Source organism: Athene noctua, chromosome 8 (genome assembly GCF_965140245.1).
Source record: "Athene noctua chromosome 8, bAthNoc1.hap1.1, whole genome shotgun sequence".
In the NCBI taxonomy this organism is placed as follows: domain Eukaryota; kingdom Metazoa; phylum Chordata; class Aves; order Strigiformes; family Strigidae; genus Athene; species Athene noctua.
Window position 1 is genome coordinate 10,915,787 of NC_134044.1, and position 17,701 is coordinate 10,933,487.

Here is a 17,701-nt window from a genome sequence, read left to right on the forward strand (position 1 = left end):
CATCTCCTGCCTGCGAATGGCTCCTGGCGTTTTCCCTTTGCTTGGCTCTCCTCAATCTTGTAATATCCCTTCAAGCCACAATAAGATTATGAGATAGGGCTCAAGGAATGATTGCCTATCTCTATCAAATGTGAATTCCAAGACTGTGGATACTTAAAAAAATTAAGGTACATTGGGTGTTTGATTTATAAATATGAACGGCTAGAACTGAGAGTATCACATAGGGATGTCTTTGGGTTTAAATATGAGGTATAAAATTCTGGTGCCAGAATGTTTTTTTTTTTTGCTAAAATGAGTCAAACAGTTCAGCAAACTTTGAATAACTTGACTAGCACAGTAATTAGCTGTTACAACTAAAAGCAACCTAATGTTTCTTCTGTATCTAGTTTTTCATGTGAATTTTTCACAGCTACAGATGGAAAAGATCAGGAATTAATTGTTTCTCCATGCATTGCTCAACCTGCAAGAAAAGAAATGAGGCTCTCAAGAAAAGAACAGAAAACCACCACCCATGAAGAAAGCAGACATCCCTGCTTCACTTGAAAAATCATTCAATTGTTTTTTGAATTTCTCCTCCTTATATTAACTCATGGTGTTGCAAGCAGAAAGCCATTTTCTGACACTAAGAATTTTCCAACCACATGAAATTTTATTCTCTAGGTTATGGTGGAGGGCACACCCAAAATATTAACGTTGGACATTTTTGTGGATGGTGTGCTTTTTACTGGAACATATGAGGAGTTACAGATATGTTGCTTGCTCAATAGTGCCTTAGGAGAGTGCTTCCTTAGAAAGTGCCTGAAGAACTTGTTCCCAATGAAATGACAGCTGAAAAGAATTCAACTATTTCCATAAATTGTTAATAAAACCATAATTCATAGGATATAATTTTCAAAAATATTTTCCTGGCATATAAAAGTTGTAACAGAAAAGTTACATTTTATCCATCTGCTGCACTGTGTATAGTTTTAATAATTAAAAAGTGTATTGAAACCTACATAAACTATAGGTTTTAAGCCTAGATACTAAAACCATGATGTAATCTGGCCTTAAAGGATTTATGCTTGGTATATATGGAACATTGAGCAAAAGATTGTTATATGATGTGGATAATTAGCAGACACTCTATAATGAAATGTGTATTTGTGTATTTTTTAGAACCACTAGATGAACTGAAGATCAGAAGTCACAGCACTGAACCACTACCAAAGCTGGAAAACAAAGAGAGGGGAGGCCATCACGGGACAGCTTCCTCCAGGGAGCCAGGGAAAGCTCAGGAATGGGATGGAACGCCAGGCCCACCTGTGGTGTCTAGCAGGCTGGGGAGATCCTCTGTCAGTCCAACCATGTTGGCTGGAAGCAACAGCTCAGGTATGTCAGAGAGCAGAGCAGGGAATATCTCATGAATCTCCTTGTGAGCTGAAGGTTCTCTAATGATATACAGATGTAGGTAAGCATCTGGATTCTTTAGACTTCCAAATAACTTCTAGAATTTGCCCTGCCCATTGACTGCTACAGTAATAAGCATTGTGCTGTCTGCTTGTGCTCTGGACTGGAACAGGACTGGAATGGTGGCAGGTAATATAAGCATGTAAACATGGTGTTCATCTGTTTTAAAAGTAGTAAGGAATTCCATTTAACACTGAAAAGGGACACTATAGCAAAGGCACCCCCAGGATGGCACCTCAGGAAGAAGTTCATAAACAAGGCTGTCTTACTGATAGGCAGCGAGTGGACATGGGCAGCCTTTGCTTTATGCTTGTACATAAATTTCCAGAAAAGTGACTATGGGTTTCAGAAGTCTCAAGTTCATACCTATCAATTTTATTAATCAAATTTTATATATATATATATAAAAACCAGTGAATTGCCATAAACTGTGTAAAATAATACAGCCCTGTTTACAAATTAAGACAAACAGAACTGATACATGAATGAACATCTGTAAACAGATATGTATAGGTCCAGCATAAGCACTGCATTGTTACCTGTTGAGATTTGACAGTTCTCTTCATTGCTTATTGGTTGGATTGTGAAAAATATCCACTTTAAAAACAGTTGGCATATATAATACTGGAGCCTCATGGTCAATGTTCAGTAAGCATAAGACCATGAATGAGCTACTCAAACAATAAATTGTCCCTGCATGAGAGATCCGCTGGGCAGTCAGTGGCAGAGAGGAGTCTTTACAGTGCCAGGCTAGCAGACGTTTGCCCCTCACCCAGGGCATCACCTCCCTGCATGATAATGGGACTCACATTTTCCCTGCATTGCTGGAAATGACACCTGAAACTCAGTATATAACTTGAATAGGCTTTGCTGATGTGACATATCATTTGCAGCAATCGTGTAGTACAGCTTTTCTTCCTACAGACCCCCCAAATAGTCCTTCCTGAGGCAGCATAAGTGACTTCTCTGCAAATCTCATGACTCTAGCACAGGTTATTTGGGCATTACTGCGTTTTGCTTACTTGTCTGTTCTCACAAAGCATCCTGGTAGGTAGGAATTTTCCAGATTAATTCACAGCTTTGTTAAAAATTCTGTTCCCAGTGTATTAGTGTCATCTGTGCTAATGCAGGTAAAAGGGTGGGTTTAAAGGTACCACATCAAAATATTGGGACATATGATAATTAGACCAGAGGTGTGTACCAACCTTTTCAGTTCTGTGAGATGACAGTACAGAGCCCAATAGAAGAGAAATTAAAATTAAAGAATAAATTCTTAGCAAGATATAGCACTTCTGTCCAACCTTCCTGCATCAGTTTTATTTTAAAGAGTTGGTTGATCTCCAAAAGCAGACAAAACATGTTGGCCTCAATCTTCATTTGGCATCAGCAATCTGTAATAGTTGTTGAATCATGCCTTGATTTAGTTAACTGTGACTTTGTCTTACATAGCTAGGACTGTCAAAGAAAAATTATGGAAATATTTTACTGGCTGAATTTTTACTCCTTTTTTATGATTAAAATCTGAGAGCTGATTATGATTTTCCTTTCCCCACAGTTTTTATGACATTTCATTTGATGAATATTGCCTCTCATCTGCCATGAATATTTTTCCCCTGTGTCTCTAGCTGTTGCCTGAGCAACGTGTTTTACCTTTAATCGGTGGGGCATTGCATTCAAAATGCTGTACACAGTTCTCCTCAATGAACTTGTACATGAACTGTATCAGTTCATTCTTCACAATTAAATTAGAACTGTAACAGAATGCAAGAAGAGGGATTTAATAAATCTGTATAGATACAAATGCTTTCTGGAGTCAAGGAGATAAAATAATTTTGTGCTAGAATTTAGAATTTAGATTTATCACAGGACCAAACAGAATCAGGGCAGTCCCCAGTACAGTCATTGTTGCTGTTGCTCTCTTTCCAACATCACAGATAAAAGAAAAAAGGGTACTTTTTTGTGCAGACATGTCCTTGAAACACCACAGTTTGTTGCCTGCCTCCTAGTTCACACTGGTACAGGCATTTATGAGGGCAGCATTGGAATAATTTAAAGAAAATGAAGTTGAATTGCTCTGCTATAAAACAAAAAGGATTTGAAAGGGCTTCTCATGTGTGCTCAACAGGCAGCTCTGCTGAGGCACAGATTAACTAGGAACTGGGGTGGTCTAAGCAAATACCTGAGTGAGAGTATTGATTTTTTGTGAGTTCTCCCCATCTCTGCACCTGCTAGTAAGATCAGAGGGGGAATGAGCCACCTCCAAACAGAATCTTGAGCTTTCTGGTTACATTGCTGAAATGAGACCGGCCTGTCAGGTGCACATGGGTATCACTGTCTCTAATGCTTGATGGTTCCCTCATCTGTCACATAATGTCTCAAGGCCACTTTCTGTTTCTTGGCATCCTATCATTTCTTATGGAAAGTGGTTTGGGGGCATGCCGGCATTTAGGAAAGTCAGTGCAATTGTAGTGAACAGCCAAACGAGATCTGTGAAACAGAAGGCTGTGATAACATCACTCCAGGAGCTTTGAAGAGTATTTTCTGGAATGTTGCTGCTTTTTTCCTAACTGCATCCATGAAGCATTTTGCATTGCCACCTGCTGCTGGAGACAGGCACTGCGCTGCCTTTTCAATCTCAGATACTCAGTTTTTGAATCACCATCAGCTTGTCACTCAGCCAGTCCATTAGTATTCTAGCTGAAAACGTTGTAGATAATCAGGAAGGCAGTAAATGTCCACCCTTCACTGGAATTACTGGTTAGCACTGTGGATTTGCAAAAGTAATGAATAGTTAAATTCAAGCTCTTTGGGAATGGAGCGATGCCTGCAAAGTCCAAGGCGCAAGACGCGTTCATTGGTACAAGAAGGAAGTAATGGCAAAGTATCAACTCATGCTAGCTAGGACTGCTTCACTCAAAGACAACTGAGTACTCCCACCAACACCTCAATTTTCTCCTCACGGGCAGTATCAGAATACACTAAATCCTCAAGGATTCTCCAAGTGAGGGCAACTTAATGCTGGAGGTCCATGTCACTGGGCAGCCTGCCCAGCGAGGTCCAGCCCAGGATGCAATGCTTCCAGACCTTGTCTACACTGATCATCCATGTTGTCTGCATACAAGCTGTCCCCTAGCAGTGCCTGTCACCTAAAGTAAAATGAGTAGTACTGGGAGCTGTACGCTAAGGGCATCAAGCCACTGCACTGTGAGCCAGGTGTGTGGTCTCCAGGGTGTAGGATCACAGTCACAGAGACGGGCTGTAGAAGTGCACACTCTGCAGCAGTGGCATTTACAACTATTTGGAACAATGCATAATTGTCCTTTTGATCTAGAGCCCCAAGATTGACAGTAGCCCATGCCAGAAGCTTCAGAGAAAAATAGCAAGAAATTTTATGGAAAAGACACTGCTGGTAGGACATGATTCCTTCCCTCCTTGCTTCAGCCGTTGACATAGACCTGAGACATGACAGTTCAGAACAAATCTTAGTTTAAAATATACCCCATCTAACACAGATATGTTTTTTTCTCATCACCTGACTTGCTTTTGACCTATGGGTATCTTGGAACACTGAGTTCCGCAGGTTCAGTACTCCCTTTGTGAAAACTGTTCAGTTTGACAGGCTGCTGTGCTATTTCAGCACTAAGTGTCTTCTGCAGGTGAAGTCCTAAATCCTTTTTTTTTAAGTGACAGAATACTGTATAGTTTATTCTTTATTAAGGTTTCATAATTTCAAATTATGTTTCAGCTTACTCATCTCTTTTTAGGAGACCAACATGGCCAGGCCAGTATGATGATAATAGGTGTGATTCATTTTTCCAGTATGCGTGTTTTCTTTTTCTTCTTTTTTCTCTTTTTTGCATGTGATTACTCTCAGCCTGTCACATTGCCTTGTTTAATTCAAAACGTGCTTCTTGGCAGCTGTAGCAAATAAGCAATATTTCTCTTTTCATGTGCAAAGGAGAGACTGTGACAGGATAAGAAGCTTCTCCAATGTAAGTGACAGCCAGGGTATTTTTTTGAATTAAGATTAGGATAGGCAGAATGCAGGCTTCCTTGGATGAATAAAAGAACTCTTCCCGTTAAGATCCAAAAATAAAGAAAAACATGCAGAGCTGTTGTATTTCTGGAGAATATAGAAAACCATAGCACATTGGTATAAAACTGACCAAAAATATTTCCATAAAATCCTGTCGCATTTCAGCACTCTGCTTTATTGAGACAAATCCAACACCCCTTGCCCCAAATGCAACCAGCCAAGCCTCTCCTCTACACGTTTAGTTACAATGACAGCACTTGCACTTTTGGAAAACAGGTCATTTATGTGAGTGCTTGAATACATAATGAAGTACACAATTTAAAGGCAATCCTATTCATGATTGGAACGCCTGTATTTCTGTGTTGGATAGTCTCTCCTAAAATTCTCATCCTTAATGCTGTCCTTTGGGGCTGTCCGCTTGCTTATGTCCATGAGTAATCAATCCTACTGGCCTTGTCAGGACTCAGCTTAAACCTGAGAGTCCAGTAACGCTGGTCCCATTGCAGCTGGCTACATGTGTGGGTTTGCTTCAGGGTGAGGTGGCTGTGGTCCCAGACACTAGCATTGCTGGAAATGTTGTGGCCGCTGTGGGTGACATAACAGGGGACAGAGACACAGCTGACGCGCCACCCCTACTGTCATTAGACTGCGTCTGCACGTCACTCCTGGAGGTGGTTCAGGCACTTAGTGAGCAGTGCGTTTTTCATAATATGGCACAGTGTGAGGGATACATCATTTGAAGCTGTGCAAAATGATACCACCAGAGTTTCATCAGTTAAATATAGCAACTGAATTTTATGAACATTTTTTGTGCATAACATAGCTAAATATGTTATGCAGCTCTCTAGCTATCCCAAACAATCTGGTGAATTCAGACCTCATGCTGCCCATTGATTGCAACGGGCATCTCTAATGGCTAAGTGCACTGCATTCCCTGGCCCCAGTCCAGTAAAGCACTTAGACATATGGGTTCCCTAGCTTGGCAGTAGGCTGTTAGCCCTTGTCAGCAGTTGAGTGGCTTGCAGCAGTGTCAGAAGGCCCAGACCTGTGGATGCAGAGAGGGTCCTGTGTTTGGAGCCAAGTCTCTGGAACCCTCTTTCAGGCAGGTTTGATTTAGAACCAGAGGACCCACCCACACAGTGAAGTGTAAGTGCAGAGATGGGGTGCCATGGCAACTTTATCAGTATGGAGCTAGATGGATTTTAGCTTGTGTTATCATGGACCCTGAGAAAATGGGTCCTCCTCAGAGGACAGATGGCTACAGAGCCTTACCTATATGCTTATCAGGCTGGCTGATAAAACTCTGCTCCACACCGTGCATTACTATACAAAGGGAACTTCTCAAGAAGTCTCAAGAATACTCATTGCAGATGTTAATACTGAGCTGTCTCAGTATCATTCACATGAGATAAGCATGAATTAAACACTAGAAAGCATCCCTGAGATTTGCTGTCAGAAGTTGTTCTTCCTTCAAGATTCTCATCAGTAAATAGGAAAACCCATTTTCATTCCAGAACAGGAATCAATATCAGTATGCAGGGCTTGCAGACGAGCTGAAATGACCATTTAAAAAACCAAGAGTTAAAGATCCTGAAAGTGACTGGATGGTGGGCATAATTATGCAAGAAGACTTCTTACTCCTTTTTAGATAGCCCAAAGCAGAAGTTATTACTTGAGGTGATCATTATTATTTTGAAGTGATCAAAATCCACGTAGCCTCAGTACAGTGAATAAGCTGTACACAGCTGAAAAAGAGTATGCTGCAGAATACAGAACAGTGAGTTGGGCATCACTTATGCAACAGACCATTTATGGATTTTTTTTTTTCCCCACAGTAATGTGCAGTGTGAAGATGTTACTCAGAGCACTAATTATAGTAGAATAGAGTATTTATTTGGTCTAAAAATATTCCCACTGAGACCAATAGAATGGCTATTAAAAAAAAAAACATTTCCCTTTCACTGCATAACCCAACTTCCTGAACTTAAAAAAAAGCTAGATGGAGCTGTCTCTAAAACCTCTTTTTGTGAGGATCACCATGAAAATCGCAGTAGTTTCCTTAATACTGTAACATATATTACAGGGTGATAAAAGAACTAATACTTCATCTGTGTGTGATAGGTTTTATTTCTTTGATGCCAGATGAAAGGAGTCTCTTTGGCAAGAAAATGGTAATCTCATGTTGTTGCACATATATCCAAATTGGAAATTATGACACTTCTCTCTGCTTTCCCAAAGTAAAGAAAATAATTCAGAAGCAATGGCAGACAGTGCCTTGGAGTTTTTTACATGTTGGGTGTCTGATTCTGCTTGTCACAGCGAAAACAGAGTCTCTACTTAGCAGCAGGGAAACACAACAAAAGAAAACCCAATTCTTGTTCTCTCTGAAACCCCCAAAAAATTCCAGGAGGGAACAGACATGAGTTCCATTATTATATTTATATTACTGAAAGAAACAGTCAGAAATCTGGCACACAGTGTGACATCAGAACAAAACCAAATCTAATCAAACCTTCAGAATAACTGCCCAAGTCCAAAAAAAGCAAAACACCAGATTATGTACAAAATGCAAGGTTATGGGGGAGATGAGTCTGCTCCTTTCTGCATACTTACTGCCATGTTGACTCGTGGTATGTTTACAGACTGACTAGGAATGAGTGCATTGAATAATGCATTTGTCAAACAGCATAAATATTTTTGCTGCTCAGCCAGCTGGATGTTAACCAACCTATTAATATTTAGTTGATGAATATTCGCCCATACAGATGCTTTCATTGGTTTAAGTGCTCCAGCTTAAGTGGATAGCTCTTCTCCATACCCTGTTGAATTCTGAAACATCTGAGTAAAATAAGCATTTAAGGTGACAATGAAAAAGCATCAGTGAGATTGGAAGAACACATTTCAGTGTGTTGCTGGTAGGTGGTATAACATGCCAGCTGTCCTCAAGTTTCTAAGATGTGCCAAGCGACCTTAAGGATGTGCTAGTGATGGACATCTTATTCCTTTCAAACAATGGCCCAACCAGTGGCTAATGATGATATCAGAGATACATGTAGGAAATAGAGATATTAGTATAAAACAAACACAGACAAAGCAGCAGTGTCAATGAGACATGAGAAAATGTATTTCAGAGAGATGCAAGCAAAAGATATGTGAGAAAATGTGCTTCAAAGGCTAAAACAGGATAGCACAAAGCATAGGTCCTTCCTCTCTTCTTGAAAACATGAGATTGAGTAGAAGGAATTCTTTAAACCCATTGTAAGGAGGCATGGTATTATTATAATTACTTGTTATTCATGGTAAAGCTGTACTATCAGTGCTAAAATTGAGAGTCTGTTATTGTACAAAGTGTGTCTGCTGAGTGCACATGTCCTTGGTCTCAGTGTTAGCCCACTAAATAAAAAAGACAGGTGCAGGGTTGGGAGGAAGGCTTATAAAACATGAAGAGAATGAACACATTCATCTGAGTCAAAAGTCATGGGTTGAGAGATGTTTCCTCAGCCATAAACAGAAAATGTAGGAACAAATATTTTTGGGGGGCAGAAACAGCAGACGCTTTTCTCAGGAAAAGAGAGTTTCTTCTAGACCAGATATGGGGTGTTGAACACTGGGGTAGCACACTGGTGTCAGCATGGCTCAGACACAAAAACCTTCATCCAGGACCCCTGAACTGCATGGGAACCTTCGTGTCAGTACATTAACAGTAGTAACCTGTGCTGGAAATTAGTGGGGAGCCTTCCGAGAAATGCATCCATGTACAACAGCTGAAGGAAAATGAAATAACGGTGTCATTTCTGTGCCATTCTCTGGAACAGAGCTTTCTCTCAAGGCAACTTTTGCTTCTGTAATTGCCTTGATTCTGGGGAACTGACTTCAGAATTTGCCACTGTTGATGTTCTGATTTTTCTCCTTTCTTCCTACTTTCTCTCAATTCACTGCCATTAACATCAGAGTTCCAAGTATTTTTGGTGTCATTACAAATCCCCAAGTGCCACACTAGCCTCATCACTTTCATACACTCCCTCCTTCATTTTCTGGCATTTCCTGCTTTCCCTCAGCACAATCAGTCTTTGGGCTACTGTCTCCCTCTGGGATGGAGAGATGAAACCAGAAGCTGCTGTAACTCTCTTAATCACAGCTGTATGTTATGAGGAGTAGAAAAAAGCAGAGGGGGCAGGGGGCAACAAGAAGGTTTACTTTATATGCTTCCTGTCTTTCTGCTGTTTTATGCTCTATACTTCAGCTTCAGAGATGTTAGAGGAGAGGAAAGAGGCCAGGACATGGGATGGGTTCTTTCTTCATCCCCACCCCCCCAAACTTCTGTTCATGATTCAGCTAGGTGCCCAAGACTTTAACTAGAAACCAAGCCTAGTCTCCATTTCAAGGGAATCCTGGGACCATCATGTTTCAGTTTACTGCAGCAGTAACCCGCCTCCTGTTCACTGATGTATTTTCTTCTCTCTTCCTTCGCAGAGCCTAAAGCAAGTTGCAGATTAGGTCGGTCTGCATCCACATCAGGTGTGCCTCCTCCATCCGTTACTCCGCTCAGGCAAGCCAGTGATCTTCAGCCGAGCCAGGTACCATCGTTAGCCAATCGTGAATGACTTCATGTGCTGCAACATGCCAAATGTTTCTCACCTCTGTGTCTGTCATTTGTTACAGTAAATGATTTTTTTGGGTTTTGTCTTTATTTTCTGTGTGTCTGTGCGTGCATCTGTGTGTGCACATCTCTCATTTGCAATGAAATTCCACTGGCCACATCCAGTAGAATTTTCTTTGCTCTTAATTCCTTGTATCCTTTTCTGTCTTCATTCTGTAAGATAAATGTAGTAAAACTGTACTGTATGAATTGACTGGGTTTTTTATTTTTTCATGTTTTCTGTACTTTTTTACTGTCTTTAAAATTTATCAAACTTTGATAAATTTAATCTATGTTTTTATGTAAATTTCTTTTAAATGTCTTGTCTAAAGCACTTGCACCAATGTTTATCAATGACTTGTACATACCTGACTTCTGCCCAGTTGTACTTTAATATTTGTGCCAGTCTCACATTTGTTTTGAGCTTAATGCATGATTGTATTACACTGTGATTTATCACTGTCCTGAAAACTGCTCTTACAGCAAGTTATTTTGTTTAGTTAAGGCAGCTACACTCTTTTCAGCTATAGGCCATGTAATGCTTACAGGACTGTTAAATAGTCCACTGTAGTTATTGTATATTAGGAATCAAAAAACAAATCAAAGGGGTAATATTTCCTTGTATCTTAAACAAAGATTTTTTTTTTCATCAAAACCAAAATGCTACATAGACCCTTGAGAAAGAAATGAAAGTCTTTGGGTTTGGCAAATTTCTCCAACAGCAAGAAAATGGAAAAGAAATAAAGACATGGGAAACCTATACTTACCTTTATTTTATATGCTAATACTGATATTGTATCATTTTGCTGCGCAGACCTGTATTATTAGTTTGACAGAACTAACTGCTGAGAGTAGCAATTGAGAGAAGAGGTTTCACTTAAACATAATGTGAATGCCTTCTGTCAAGCTCAGAGCACTCCAGTATTGTATCACTCGTGTGTGTGTGTGTATGGGCCTACACATCACTGTGTATGTGTGTGGGTACATATATGCACAAAGAGAGATAAACATTTATGTATATATGTGCACATACATATATGTACACACCCACACAAACACCCTTATTTAGATGGTGAATTTTTGGTTGGTTTTCAGGCAATTAGTCCCCATAATCCTACTGAATTTCAATGAGATTTGAGTGGAAAACTCCCCGAGGACTCCTCTGCAATAATGCAGTTGTTTGTAGCCTAGTGAGTTGCTTCTAGAAGGTCTTGACCAAAGTAAATACCAGAAGAGTAACGTTCATTTACTCAATCCAGACAGCCAGCTACTTGTTAGGAAGGTTGTATTTGTGTAGCCTAGTCCATACAGGTTAGAATTCTTTAACCTGCAAAACTGATGCTATTGTATTACTTCTGAGCTCTGCTGGACACAATGCCTAACAGAGCCTCGAATGTTTGTAAAGCATATTTTACATGAGAAAATCCAATCCATAACGGAGATTCAAAATGATAGCCCATTTAAATACCACATCGAGTGTTTCTTCATCTAAGGAAGAAATTAGGGTAATTGTACTTCCAAAGGTTTTAAGTGTCCCAGTGATCATGTAGTATATGATTTTTTATTAAATGGGTCTTACAGCAGACATGATGCTTTACTGGTTACTCAGTGGAAGAGGCACCCTGAGTGTTTTGAAGGGATTTGAGTCTCTCGATTTATATTAAGAACTAAACAATAAGCCTTGAAAGCAGAAGCTGATGTGATAGAAGAGATAATGAGCATCTTAGAAGCTGCAGCCAGGGTTCACTGAAACTGTGAAGGAAAAATCCACTTCACTTCATATAGAAGAAAGGAACAAAGAGGATAAGAGGAATTTTCAAGTGACTGTACAGGGTGATCTTGTTAATTGAATAATGTATGGTATGGACATGGCTTCATGAAAAACAAGAAAAAGTAGTAAAAACTTTCTCTCCCTAAGTCTTCCCTTCAAGCTGTCCATCTATTAAGTTGTCATTTATTATGATGGAATAATTTTTTTAAGGTGTGGATGTGACCCTGACAGCAGTGGAATGACAGAAGTCTTATTATCTCCATGGCAGATTCAAACATTACTTTGTGTTCTTTATAGACCTATTCTATCTTAATGTCCAAATAATCTATGGCAGGTGAAATGTGTTTGGAAATGGCTGGGTTGTTAGCCCATTCTGAATCTGACAGATTGTGGCATACAGGGTATTTATTTTCATGTGCTGTGGCTATTGATTGTATTGATACTGGTTTCCTTAACCACATTGTAATCAGCAGTTAAGACTTTCCAGAAGTTTACAAGGACGCATCTTCTTTGTTGATGAGATGGGTATAGCTAACATTCATACAGGGATACAGTATCTGGGAAAGGACAGATTACTGTTAATCGGTTTTCTCAAATCTTCATGGATCCCAAACTGATGTTTTTCAAAATGTTTAACTTCGGAAAAAAATCAGATTTGCAACTGAGCTCTCAAGACCCATCATTTTTAATACAGAATCACTCAAGGAAGTGGTGAGGATGCTTAGTAATTAAAAATAGGTCTGATCTAAAGAAAATTAAATTATAATTCCAATCAAATATTGGCTAATGATGTAACTATTGACAATTAACTTCTCCATGCCTTATTTTCTTGTTTGTTTATTGGCATAGGAATTGTGAGGATTAACCAGGTAATATTCACAGAACATATTTATGGCGTATTGATGGTAAACATTATGGCGATCACTTACGAATGAAAGAGCTTACAAGCAGAGATTAATTATGTGGCTGGTCTCAGATGGAGAACACTTTAAAATTTTGTAGTGCAGCACCAGCCAGCTGTTAACAACACACTGAGCCAGATAAAGAGCATGCGCTGTTCTGTACTTAGTTCTGGTAAATGGTGAGGGCATTTTGAAAGAGCTGGTTGCAGGAAGTAACCTTGGATGAAGGTGTGATTTGACTCAATTTAAACTGAAAGATAAACATAGGTTTATCTTGGAACTGAAGTTATTGATTGTGTAAGGACAAAGTTTAAGAAATTAAGGAAGTAGCAGAGGCAGTCAAGTAGAGAGCTCGGAACCATAATATGGCAGAAGCATGGAATATATTTGAGTTACAGAAGTGGCATATAGCTATAGTTCCTAAATACCTATCTTTATACAAATATCCTAAAGAGGAGTGTAAGTAGCAGAGAAGTGTTCTAGATATCACAGAACACAATGCCTTGTAAAGGTTGTCTGGTGTTAGAGACTGTACAGAGAATGGAAAAATGTTCTAGAAAGTACAGTAAATTATATCTTAGAGATAAGAAATGTGTGAATAAAAATAGAAATAGTAAAAGTCCATCTGAGTTTAGTCTTCATATGAAATTAAAGCAAGTACCAGTTGTTTGTAGCCATACAAGTGGACAGAGAACAGTAGAAGTTAACCACCATGTGAGGTTTATAAAGTAGAATAAACATGGTCCAAGGTTGCCCCAATAAGTAATTCATCACTCATAACTGCTGGAGCATCTGTGCTAGTGCCTGAGACTATTGTAGCAGGCATGGTCAGGTGCTTCACCCTGCAGTGGTAAATTCTCAGTCATATCGGAGCCCCCACACTGAACAAGCTTGTTCACTTGTGTAAAGCAAGCAGGGTTTGGAGTCACAGGTGTCACTGTGATACAGGGATGCTTCCCTGCATCCTGTCACTCTCCACATCTTCACCTCAGGGTAACAAAGGATTATGCTCTATTGATGGACTCAAAAATCCCTGTCGCGTACAGGATACATGTGCACGGAGCATGGCTGCCACAAAAGATGAAAACATTTCAAGCAGCCTGCACTGTGGAAGTCCCTCTGCTGGAGAGCAGAGGATCTCACATCCAGATTTTTAATGTACATAAAATCATCTCTAGGTCACTGCCAGGCTTCTCCAAAATTTAGCTTAGCACACCAAAAAAACACTGGTTTCCATTTTAAGTAAAAGGAGCCATCATAACTATCTCTAGATTTTTTTGCTGCAGATGAGTTTTGCAAACTGAAGTTTGTTTTCATTAAGATGTAGACAGCTATTGGAAAATCACACATATTAAGCTGCATAGCAGCACAGCAGTGTAGGTTTATAACGAAGATCCATGATCTGAAGGAAAACACACCCTTTGAAAACGAACCTCCTGATAGTTACAATGTGGTATTTCAGCTTTTCTGCAAAGCAGAGCCCATTTTCAGACAGATACCCACAAAACCGTGTACCTTATCTGCAAATGTTCAGCCTCTCTTCATGCTGCCTGTTAGTTCCTCGCTTTTCAGTGGGAAGACAGCACTGTCCTTTACTGTTGCCTCCTTGAGGTATGCTATCTTAATTCTGAAGGTCTGCATGCCTCTTAAGGTCTGATGTCTTCTTGTGGGGAGGACCATGCAGTGATATCTAGCTCCAATTTAAGCAAGGAAAGAAGATTTAAACTTTGCAGTGATGATCAAAGTAAAATCCAGAAGCCATGCTGAGATTAGAAGGAATAACTCAGAGGAGGGAATGAAGATATGTGAACTGCTATGAATTAAGAAGGAGTTTCAACTTGTATTGAAGGAATGAAGAAATAGCTAGAAAATATATCAGAATCAACACTGAAATTTTTTGTGGCTTATATTTTTTAAAAAAATGTAGCTCAGTTCATTACTTGCCTGGTATCTGCCTGAGTCCCCAGCATTTTTCTTCCCCCATATAACCCCATAAGTGCACACAACGCAGAATGCCCATGTGATGGACAGACTAACCATTACCTTCCAAAATTGAGGAGAGCTTTCACTTATTTTATGATTTATCTGAATAAAATATAGCAAAGTGGAAAGGCCTGTCATTCACAGAGTGGATTTGACCATGTAATTATTGCCTTGCACCAAATGAAGTGAATCCATCAATAGTTTATCTGAGTATGTATCTTTGATAGGCAAGAATTTTAGGTACAAGTTGGCTCCTTAAATTTGTATTTAGGTAGCTAAATAATAAAACATGCTTGTAGAAGGATTGAGTGTACTCTTTAGCTGAGATCTATCCTACCTCCTCTGAGATGTCTAAACCAGGGGTATAATGCAGATTCCCTGTGGGTTATGTGAAGAGAGGTGCCTGCAGAGGGGATTCACCTAGCTGAACCCTCAGTGACCATGGAGAACTGCATGGCTGTTACCTCAGATAACCTGGTAATTTATCCTCCTAATTTAACCACATCTGTTGATTGTGGAAAGCTAGCTGGGATCATTCCTGCTCTGTGCGTGTTAGAGGCTCCTGGACATTTCCCACTGAACAGATAAAAGTCATTAAAATTTCCATTGCTAGGTAATAGACATTTATACCTTTTCAGACTTAATCCACGTCTGCTGAGTGTTAGGGAGAAGGATGATACAGCTAGGTCCTACCTACAGTTAATCTTTAAAATAATGCACTTTTGGCATCTTCCCTCCTGCTGGGCTTTGTAGTCAGCAGCAGTGCCCAGGGGAGAGCAGCAACGTGAGGTGGTGTTGGGGTGGGTGTGCTGGCTCATGTTCTTGGTGTTTGACCTCACTAAGGGAGCTGTTTTAAGGAAATGGAAAGTCAAGCTTTGCAGAGTCCTGAAAGCAAGATACAAAGATTTTTCCAGCATAGTTTTCTATTGTGGTGGGTTGACCCTGGTTGGACGCCAGGTACCCTCCAAAGCTGCTCTATCACTCCCCTCCTCAGCTGGACAGGAGAGAGAAAATATAACAACAGGTTTGTGGGTTGAGATAAGGACAGGGAGAGATCGCTCACCAATTACCGTGACGGGCCAAACAGCCTCGACTTGGGGAAATTAGTTTAATTTTTTACCGATCAAATCAGAGAAGGATAATAAGAAATAAAACTGAATCTCAAAACACTTTCTCCCCACCCCTCCGTTCTTCTCAGGCTTAACTTCACTCACGATTTTCTCTACCTCCTTCTCGGCCAGTGGTGCGGGGGGATGGGGAATGGGGGCCGTGGTCAGCTCATGACTATTGTCTCTGCTGCTTCTTCCTCCTCACACCCTTCCCCTGCTCCAGCGTGGGTCCCCCCCACGGGAGACAGTTCTCCATGAATTTCTCCAATGGGCTGCAGTTCTTCACAAACTGCTCCAGCGTGGGTCCCCCCCAGGCTGCAGCCCCTCAGGCACAGGCTGCTCCAGCGAGGGTCCCCCCGGGGTCACAAGTCCTGCCAGGGAACCTGCTCCAGCGCGGGCTCCTCTCTCCACGGGGCCAGGGGCCCTGCCAGGAGCCTGCTCCAGCGCGGGCTTCCCACGGGGTCGCAGCCTCCTCCGGGCACCCCCTGCTCTGGCGTGGGGTCCCCCCCGGGCTGCAGGTGGGTCTCTGCTCCCCCGCGGACCCCCCTGGGTGCGGGGCACAGCTGCCTCCCCACGGGCTGCCCCACGGGCTGCAGGGGAACCTCTGCCCCGGGCCTGGAGCGCCTCCTGCCCTCCTCCTGCACTGACCTGGGGCTCTGCAGAGCTGGTTCTCTCCATGTGCCGACTCCTCTCTCCTGGCTGCAATTGCTCAGTGGGTTTTTTCTCTCCTTAAATACATTATCCCAGAGGCGCTACCGCCGTGGCTGACGGGCTCGGCCTGGGCCAGCGGCGGGTCCGTCCTGGAGCCGGCTGGCATTGCCTCTGTGGGACATGGGGGAGGCTGCCAGCAGCTTCTCACAGAAGCCGCCCCTGTAGCCCCCTGCTACCAAACCTTTCCACGCAAACCCAATACATCTATTAATGTAGGTAGGGAAGTAGAAAGCAGCTTTTCTACTTTAAATATGCAACTGGAAGGGGTTTTGCTGTTGTATTTATTTCCAGTTGGGTCTGAGACAGGTGTAACGCACACTGGTTTATGTTCAGCAAGAATATGAGAAAATATCCTTTGTTGTTTGGGTTTATGCTGGATAAGTGCTGGATGAAAATGCACTTTAGTAACTGTTCAAAATGAAGAGTCTGGAAAATCCAAAAGGCCTAGGAGCAGCTTTCTTTTTCCCACAGCTAGGCCGGTGAAGCAGGGTGCCCGCCGGGGGCAGCGCTGCCGTTCTGGCGGGCTGACAGCCGCCCCAGTGACCGGCGCGACTGGGCCGAGGTGGGGAAGGCGGAAGGCGGCCGCGGGCAGCTCGGTTCTGCGTGGCAGATGGGGGCTGGGAGCGGCCCGTCCGGACGCCGCTCCGCGACGGCGGCTCCCCCCGCCCTGCCGGCAGCGCGGCCGGGCCCGCCCCAGACCCCGCCCCTCGCCCCGCCCCTCGCCCCGGCCCCGCCCCGGCGCGGCCCCTCTCGGCGGGCCCGTGGCGCCCCCTGGCGGCCGCCTGCGGGTGTGCGGGCGGGCCGCGCGGCTCCTCCGCTCCGGGGCGCGGCGGCGGCGCTGGGGGGGCGGGGGGCTCCCGGCGGCGGCGGCGCTGCCCTTCTGCCGGTGACAAAGCCCTGCGCACCTGGGGGAAAGGTAAAGCCTGCTCAGCTCCTGGAGGATCTTCACCCGAATTTTCTCGGACATCAGTTGTTTATCTCAAGCGGAGCGGTTTCGATGGGTTGGGCGTTTCTAGCCATCAGGCTTTCTCTTTCCCCGATGGCTGGAATCGGAAGCGTTGCGTCAGACAACTGCCAGAACCTTGTGCCGAAGTGGCCGTG

At 42.3% G+C, this 17,701-nt stretch overlaps 1 protein-coding gene across 4 annotated transcripts in view; it reads left to right on the plus strand.

Moving 5' to 3' along the window:
• Positions 1-17,701, plus strand: part of NYAP2 (neuronal tyrosine-phosphorylated phosphoinositide-3-kinase adaptor 2) — a 144,759-nt gene that overhangs the window by 105,401 nt on the left and 21,657 nt on the right. For all 4 annotated transcript variants that reach the window (XM_074912540.1, XM_074912541.1, XM_074912542.1 and 1 more), the window contains 2 exons: positions 1,159-1,371; positions 9,959-10,062. In XM_074912540.1, the coding sequence (XP_074768641.1) occupies positions 1,159-1,371; positions 9,959-10,062 (317 nt within the window). The remainder of the gene's footprint in view (positions 1-1,158; positions 1,372-9,958; positions 10,063-17,701) is intronic.